This window comes from Portunus trituberculatus, chromosome 37 (assembly GCF_017591435.1).
Source record: "Portunus trituberculatus isolate SZX2019 chromosome 37, ASM1759143v1, whole genome shotgun sequence".
In the NCBI taxonomy this organism is placed as follows: Eukaryota; Metazoa; Arthropoda; class Malacostraca; order Decapoda; family Portunidae; genus Portunus; species Portunus trituberculatus.
Window position 1 is genome coordinate 17,040,710 of NC_059291.1, and position 9,377 is coordinate 17,050,086.

At 40.6% G+C, this 9,377-nt stretch overlaps 1 protein-coding gene across 1 annotated transcript; it reads right to left on the minus strand.

Annotated features, from left to right (window-relative positions):
* Positions 1–280: 280 nt before the first annotated feature.
* LOC123514135 (protein ZBED8-like) lies at positions 281–979 on the minus strand. Its single transcript, XM_045271782.1, has one exon. It carries the CDS (start codon positions 977–979, stop codon positions 281–283), a length of 699 nt encoding a protein of 232 aa, XP_045127717.1.
* Between the last annotated feature and the right edge of the window lie 8,398 nt (positions 980–9,377).

Genomic DNA, 9,377 nt, shown 5'->3' on the forward strand with positions numbered 1-9,377 from the left:
GGCCGATGTTTTGGAAATCTTGAAATCTGATTGAGAACTCAGATTTCAATTCTTGCATGTACACCTGAAGATCAGTAGTGTTGACAGGATGAGTTGCAGATAAGTTTTTCAAGTTTTGAAGTAACGGAAAGAACCATTTTAATATTTGATGAGTAAACTGCAAGCTTTGCAACAAATGCCTTCCAAGTATCATACAAGTCCATCACTGTTTTTCCTGCACCTTGCAAGAGAAGACTGAGGTCATTTAGATGTTTGGTGATGTCTGAGAGAAACATAAGTTTCACAATCCAATCTCTGTCCTCCAGCTCAGGGTAGCCTTGGCCTTTTCTGTTAAGAAAAGCTTGATTTCATCAAAGCATTCCACAAATCTCTCCAATACCTTCCCACAGCTTAGCCACCTAACACTGCTGTGCAAGGGTATATCTTTGTAAGCACTGTCCACCTCTTCAAGGAAAGCTTGAAACTGCCTGTGCGTAAGAGAAGAGTGTGCAACAACAAAATTCACTACTTTTGTTACAGTAGCCATCACCTTGTTGAGATCAGAGCTCGAGATTTTGGCACATAAATTTTCTTGATGAATTATGCAGTGCAATTTCAAAATGGGGTGTCCAATTTTATCCTCAACAAGCTTGGTAAAACCCTTGTTTTTTCCTACCATAGCAGGGGCACCATCTGTTGTTACTGCAAAAATCTTTCTTATGTCAACCCCTCTGTCCTCAAAATGGTCAGTGAATGTCTTCAGTATGTCCTCCCCCTTGGTAGTGCCATACATAGGTTGAAGACAGCACAGCTCCTCGTATATCTCTGTGTCACTGTACCTGGCAAAAACAGCCAGACGGGGAATGTCATTTATATCCACGCTTTCATCCAGGGCCACACTGAACACAGGTGTAGTTGTTAAAGCAACAGTTTGCTGCTCACCTACATTAGCAGCCATTTCAGAAATACGTCTCTCCACGGTCCTAGCTGAGGCAGCCATATCTTTTATCCTTGAGATGATCATCTGTTTGTTTGATATGCCATCAAATAACACCTCAGAGCACTCTAGGAAAGCTGCTTTTATGAAATCTCCATCAGTAAAGGCTTTCCATGCTTAGCAATACACAGAGCTAGTTTGTAACTGGCCTCAGTTGCATTGTTTTGCTAGCACTCAGGTTCTTAAACACATTACTTTGTTTCTCATAGCGGGATACTGCTTTCTTAATCGCTTCAGCCTTGTCTGCACTGTCCTTGAAAGTCTTATCGTGTTTTGTTTCAAAGTGTCTTTTAACACTAGATGTGCGGCACACGACATTTTCGCAGCAGAGAGCACACACAGCACGATCATTCTGTTGAATAAATCCAAAGTCATTTGTCCATGATGACTGAAATGATCGGACATCAAGCTTGACTTTTTTCGCAGTAGCCATGGCGACAGTAACTAGAAAGAGTGTCACTCAGGGCAGGTAAATAGTCACTGAAACAGCAGCGCTGCTTGACTAATCGTCACCAGCGGCGGGGACCAACGTGTCTCATACTCGTCTACATCTCGCTGTGCTCACGTACACCTCATCGCGGGTACAAAACATTTTCGTTTTAATTTAATCATTTTAATATATCATAAGAAAGAAATATTTAGAATCATACGAAAATTTAAATCATAACTGTAAGGATGTACAATACACATTCTCTCTCTCTCTCTCTCTCTCTCTCTCTCTCTCTCTCTCTCTCTCTCTCTCATTATTTTGTTGCTTAACTTTTTTTTCTTTGCTCCTTCATATCACGTGGCGTGCCATAGGTAAGCACTCTGCGTGCCAAGTCTGGCACGCGTGCCATAGGTTGCCGACCCCTGGCCTAAGGTAACAACAATGATGCCATCTTAAGGCATCACATGCCCAGCTCCACTAATAGGTTGCCAGCACCAACATTCACCACATGCTGAGCCTTGGTTGTGAGCCCAGCCATAAATAGCCCTTTCTTGTTCTAGCCCCACCTCTGGTCAAGTCAGTGTGGGCTCAGCAGCAGGCTCCCACTTCACATCCTGTGACAAGGTCAGAATAGAGTTCCAGTCTGCCCCTTCCAAGGGGACACTTACCTATGGAGAAGCATCCCCTCAATTAATCCTCCTGCCGCCCCCCCCCACCACCACCACCACCACTTTGGCTGTTAGCAAACAGGGGCCTGGGGGCTGGCATTCCAGTCCTAAGAATGTTCTATATATCTGTCGTACAGTCCCTCATTGACTATGCCACCCATTTTAATAGTTTAGTGCCACCATACTCCATCCCCTGGAGTAGTGTTATTCACTAATTTTTGCAAGGGAGCCACTTGGGTTAAACACATTCATTGAGAGAGCCGCAGCTAGTGCAAGCTAGCATAACTCAACTAAATTAAGTAGTACTGGGCTGCTAGTGCAATATAGTAAACAAGATAAATTAGACATGGTAATACTAGCCTATATATCTTGTTATTAAGAGCAAAATAAAGACCAAACTTACTTAATGCTGTGATGAGTGGAAGTGTGCTTTTTTGTTTTTATTCATTTATTTATTTATTTTTCGAGAGCCATAAATTGAGTCATTGCGAGCCGCTGGTGGCTCGTGAGCCACGCAATGAATATCACTGCCCTGGAGCCTGTTCAGAATGAAGCCATGTGGATAATCTTGGCATGCCCCAGGACTGCACGGATTGAAGTCCTCAGAGCTGAGCTGCACCTGCCGAGTATTATATGTAGGGTACAGAAAATTACTTGTTGCACAGTTAGCTGGATGCTATGCATGGACTCTGACTCTCGAGAGGGATCACTGACTCCCCTGTATCATGATCCTCGGAAGATCTTGGGAGTATTGACAAGTATAGGTGTAGCTGAGGCCTGCATTAACATTGTTATGTCACCGCTACAACCCGCCTGGAACTCTCACTGTGTCGGTGTTGATATTCACTTTCTGCATCAGCCCAAGAGGGACTGGCTCCCCCATGAGCTGCAAGACATGTTCATGACTAAATTGTCCAAGTACCCACACATTCTGGCTATTCATGTTTATTGTGATGGGTCAGTCAATGGCAGCATGTCCACATGTGAGCTGTTCATACGCGACTACATCTCTGCCAATAACTACACTGACACTGAGGTTTCCAGGTGGTTCCACTAGAGCAGAACTATATGCTGTACTGGAGGCCCTTCATATTATGGCACCTCTCCATAAGAATGTTTATTTCTTTATTGACAGTCAGACTGCTTTGTATGCCCTTCAATCCACCTCCCCCATGGACTGTGATCTAGTTAGTAAGTGTCTTGATTTCATCCACGCCCTAGAAGGTGCTGGTGCCGCGGTCCATTTCACCTGGATACCCTCTCATGTGGGTATCCTGCTAAATGAAAAAGCAGACTGCCTTGCTCAGTGTACCTCCAAGATGACACAGTGGACCTTGGCACTGAGTACACTCTGGGTTATGTTAAGAATAGCATTAAGGACTTTGTATACATAGTAGCATTAGTGATCAGTTGGAGCTTTGTTGCCACAGGGGCAGTGGCACTAGTCTTCATTATGCACGTGTCTCTCAGAGCTGTTCTTACACCTATGGGAAACACACTGCATCACACAACAGGGTGGCAATGAGGCTCAGATTAGGCTACAAATACTTTTGGGAAGTGAGTGCTTCTCCTGTTGTGTGCTGTGTGCTGCACCAAGGGGGGACACACTGCGTCACTATATCATGGAATGTCCTCTCTTAGCTAAATTTAGGCCAAGGTCAACATGACTTGTATAGCCTCATTGACCATCTCCTAGACTCAACCACTCTCAGGGGATATACTCAGGGAATATCCTCAGTTTTCCCCCATACTGTAGGATGTTTATGCAATAAGCTGTACAATATCTGTATTTATTTATTTAAGTACTTGTATTCTTGTTATGTATACTGTATATTTATATATTTTTGATACTTTAACCTAAGTTTTTGCCCTGGGGGTGGGTGGCAAGGTCCATCCTCCTCCTTTGTTGTATTTCTTTATTAATTCAACAATAAATGTATCAATCAATCAATCAGAACCACCAAAAGTAACAATAACACCATCTCAACAAGTTGCACCAGTAATAACAATATCACTTGAATTAATAAAATCAGTGATCAACAATAATACATCTCATCAGTTTACTTGAACCTGCATAGATTGGTAATGCTTTTTGACAATACATTTAAGGGTAGAAGCATTGCATGACAAAGACTAATTTAATTTCATTAGGTAAATCATTCCAGATTGAAGGACCATTACACAATATACCGTTTTTTTCACAAGTGTTGTACGATATTCTGAAAAAAATGTCACGTAACCTAAACAGCAAAAGATAATCAAAATCATTAATAGGGGAAAAAAATGAATTAAACAATGGCAATTTAAATAAGATTAAAAAAATTGCCATAGAAAGGTGATACAAAAGGTGTGCTGGGAAATAATCTTAGGAAGTGTTTGTAGTGCTCCCAGACAAGCGCACAGTAGATAAAAGAGTGTAGGGAGATAAGATAAAGAGTGTAAGGTGATAATAGAACTGTCAAGGTTATTTCTTCTAGTATTATAGCCATGTTCCAAAAATTGAACACTGCTATTTTGTTGAACATGTAAATTTTTATATATAAACACTGTAGCAAAATACTTTGGAACAGGGAAACCAATAAATTTATCCTGGAAAATTCACCTAATACAGAGTCATACCTCCTTTAATACAAAATAAACCTGAGAATTTTCTTTTGAGCAACAAAAACACTATGTAAATACAATGGCCATGTACAGCCCCAAATAGGCAAACAATAGGTAAGCAAGGGAAAACAGAGTATAGTAACTACTAATTAACGATTCTGTAGATAGCTGATTACATGTTTTGTATAAAATGCCACAAGTTTTTGACAGTTTTGAACATACATAGTCTATATGAAATATCCAATTAAGATTAGAGTCATTTTGTACTCCTTAAGAATAGAGTCAATTTGTACTCCTTAAGATTAGTCAATTTGCACTCCTTAAGATTAGAGTCAATTTGCACTCCTTAAGATTAGAGTCAATTTGTACTCCTTAAGATTAGAGTCAATTTGTACTCCTTAAGATTAGAGTCAATTTGTACTCCTTAAGATTAGAGTCAATTTGTACTCCTTAAGATTGGAGTCAATTTGTACTCCTTAAGATTAGAGTCAATTTACACTCCTTAAGATTAGAGTCAATTTGTACTCCTTAAGATTAGAGTCAATTTGTACTCCTTAAGATTAGAGTCAATTTGTACTCCTTAAGATTAGAGTCAATTTGTACTCCTTAAGATTAGAGTCAATTTGTACTCCAAAGAAATTTTGCTTGCTCAACCTGTGTGATTATGTGATCATTTCACTGAAATGGTGAGGAAATATTCCTAACAGAATTGCTTTGAAAAAAACATACTTAGTTTTACTCACATTTAACAGTAATTTATTGCATTTTAACCAATCTACAACTTTGTTAAATTCAATAGTTAAATTTCCATATAAGGAAGGTACATTTCTGTCAGATAAGAGAAATTTTTATATGATCAGCATAGAGAACAAATTTAAATTTAGAAGTAGAATTTACAATACACATTAAGAATAGTAATGGACCAAGCATGGAACCTTGTGGCACACCTTTAGTTATTACGTTCATGGAAGAACTGTTATTATTACAAAATACAAATTGTTTTCTGGCACTTAAGTAATTTTTGAATAGGTCTAGTAGTTTTCCTCTAATTCCTAAATTATTTAATATTTCTAGAAGTACTCCATGTGAAAGGGAATCAAACGCTTTCGATAGATCAAGAAAAAGACCTACAGTAAATAATTTGTCATCTAAGCATTTATGTACAAATTATGTAAATTGTAGCACGGCAGATTCTGTAATTCATTTTTCCAAAAAACCATGCTGACATTCAGAAATTAGATTATTTGTTTCCAAGTAAGTAAAAAGGCGGTCTGTGATGATTTTATCTATAATCTTAGTAAATGCTGGTAACAACGATATTGGTCTGTAGTTTTTTTTATGCTAGTAACATAATTTTTATATACTGGAATTACTTTTGCTATTTTCAACTTGTTTTGAAAAACACTCATCCTAAATATCAAATTTATTATATGTGACATAGGCTCAGAAATTAAGGCAGCAAAATATTTAAGAAATTTTTGGAGGAACTGAATCATATCCTGGAGCAGAAGATTTTAATAATTTAATGTACTTTTCTGTGTCTATTTTATTTAATGGGTAAATACAGAAAGAAAAGCAAGGAGAATTTTTAAGATACTGCATATGATGATCCCTGCCCTCAATAATCTCTCCATCTATGGATGTATTATTTAGAAAGGCATCAGGTATGTTTTCATAGCTGGGAGATAAATTTATCTGATTTGCTATTGTCAACTGTTCGCCTAATACCGAGTTTATAATTTCCCAGTGATTTTCTGATTTCCTTAATTTCTTATAAGACTATTTCAAATATTCGTTCTTTGCTATTTTCAACAAGTTATTTAGTTTGTTTCTATATTTCTTACAGTAATCACAATAAGTCAGGGCAATTTTTTGGATTAATCTCTTAAATCTGTGTTTTTCTCTTATGATTTTACTTAATGCAGATGTAATGTAAGTATTTTTTTCTTCCTACTACTTCCTACAAATGTTAAACATTTTTTTCTGGAAAGAACCAATGAAATAGATTGAATAAATAAAAATAGAAGTAGTCATATGCTGCAATAGCACAATTGCATGATATTACATCCTCCCACGTCTTTACCTCTAGTTCTGTACGGAACATTCTGATTTGTGTATCAGAAATCGTTCTTTTTAAGACAAAAGATGGAGAGTCATTAGCTGCATATGAAAAGCAAAATTTAGAGATGACTGGAAAATGGTCAGATATATCAGAGTGGTGTTATATTCAATATTGGAGGACCAGATGTAATCAATTAATGTGGCTGAAAACTCTGTGACTCTAGTTGGATTTGTGGTGAGAGGAAAGCAAGCATTGCTGGTCATTAGGTTACAGATATTTGCATCCTCATTATGTTTTAATAGATCCAAATTCCAGTCACCTAAAAAGTAAACATTATTGAAGTTATGAGTATGCACATACTCAGAAATGCTTTCCAATTTATCTAAAAGATTTTGTGCATTTCCTTTAGGAGGTCTATATACACTTGCCACAAAGTGAGACTCATTGTTAACAGTGACTTGTACTGCAACACACTCAAGGAAAGTCTCAATAAAGGACATCTCAGCAATAAATGAGGTTAATATAGTTGTTAGAGACTAACAGCAACTCCACCTCCTTTGTTTCTACATTTGGTATGCATATCATAGGTAGGAATCTGGAACAAAGGGATGAGAAAGTCTTCTAACTTAATATCTGAAAACACAATTATATCAAAATTAAAATCTAAGTGGGAAATATTGTCAGTAAATTGTTGAATATTAGTAGCTAACCTTCTAATATTGATATACTACGTAGAATGGAGTCGTTTGTATACACATCAATAGATGACAAATCAAGAAATATATATTCAGATAACTGTATATTTACTTTTCTCTATTGAATATAAAAGGAATCCACATCATTATCACTATCATCATTGCATACATACATAGGATAATAATAAGTTTTGGCATTAAGGTATTCCAGTGAGACCGAAGGAAACAGTTATTTGATGCCATTAAACTAGACAGGTCAGTATCACTAACTAGCCAGAATGATAAATGGCTAAAAAAGATCCATTGTTTACAAGAAATAAAAAAAATAAAAAAAAATAGAGGATTATATCCAATAACTGAGTAACCCTACTTTTTAGCAGTTGTGTCTTTCCCGCTGAGTCGGAAGGACATCATAATTATCACTCTCCGTGTTTACATGAGTTGCAGCCCTTACAAGAGGAAATCGGAAGTGATTAAGTGTGAACACGCCTACTCAGTGGCTACTGAGGGAGGTCTAGGCCCGTTTTGCCAGCCAGAAGCAAGCCAGAAGAAGACAGAAAATAAGCATCCGTGCCTGGGTTTGGTGGTGCCCCCCGTCACAAAGCCTGCTGCTTCCCACGAGCCCAGCACAAAGGACTATGCTCGTCGCAGGCACTGTTGAGGTGGAGGTAGGCGTAGCATCCCTAGAGGACATGGAGATTGTTGAGGAGCCTCGTCCTGCACCATCTGGCAAGGAAAAACACCAGGAAAATGCTGCTGCTGACCAGATTCCCTGTCGAGATGTACCTGCCCCGGCCACCTCGGACCGTAAACAAAGGCGTCGTCTGTTCTTCCCTGTTGGCCATGAAAAGACAGCCAGTGAGCTTTTCAGCTGGTTTGCTGCCCTGCTGAAACAACACCCAGATCTGCAGCCACTCTACCACTCTACATGGAGGGACGGAACCAGCCCTATTTAACGGTCAGTACTGACTCCTCCTTTTACGCCACCCTGTTGAGTGAGGGCTTTCTGGGCCTGGTTATGGAGTGCCCTGGCGAGGAGGGCACTCACCCTGTTATTATCCATGGAGTGGCGACCCACATCAATGTCAACCTGATAGAGGTACCAGCTGGATTCCAGGGGCTGAAGAGGAGGATGGTGGGGCAGATGGCAAGGCCCCAACTGTTGGGAGTGGTGACAGGTAAGGTACCCAGTGAGGTGCATCTCCTGGGCCTTGGACGTCGGCGTGTGGAGCGGTATACACCTGAACCTGACCTGTGCCGCCACTGTAGTCGCTGGGGACAAAAGGAGTGGCGCTGCCAGTCTGCCCCTCACTGCAGGTACTGTGCTGGCCCCCATAAGTCAGCACAGTGCCTGGATAAGATCAAAGAGGGCACCAAAATCCCTCCTCGCTGCTGCAATTGTGGGGATGACCACAACGCCCACTCCACCCTCTGCACTGTCAGGCCTCGCCCCCAAAGGGAGCCTGCTACGGATGAGGTGAGTCGGCCCAGGCTTGTGTTCCGCCAGGCTCCACCTCCCCAGACCAACGCCTGGGCGACAAAGCCCTCCTTCTCAGCCGCTGCCCCTCACCTGTCCCAGCCTTCCTGCCCCACAGCTGGCACTTCAACCACACCTGCCGTGTTCCCACCTTTGCCGCAGCGCACTGCTAGTGCCCCCTGTGCCTCTAAACACAGTGTCCCAGGCAAGCATCACTCAGGAACTGCTTGGCACTGACACTACCCAGCAGCTAATGGCAGTTGTGAGTGCACTAGCCACCAGAGTGGACAATCTGACTGCAACAGTCTCTGGTCTTAGTACCAAGTTTGCTGCCTTCAAGAACCAGCAGCACACAGTATGCAGTGAGACCTCCACTGTGGCCCTAACCCCATCCCTAGGCTGCGGTGCTCAACAGGGCCAAGAAGAATGTGCAACTGCTGCTGCACCCACACCGAGGAGGATACC

Bases quoted from the DNA above. Each gene is read 5' to 3' on its own strand.
- LOC123514135 (XM_045271782.1), bottom strand. From the start codon at position 979: ATGGCTGCCTCAGCTAGGACCGTGGAGAGACGTATTTCTGAAATGGCT.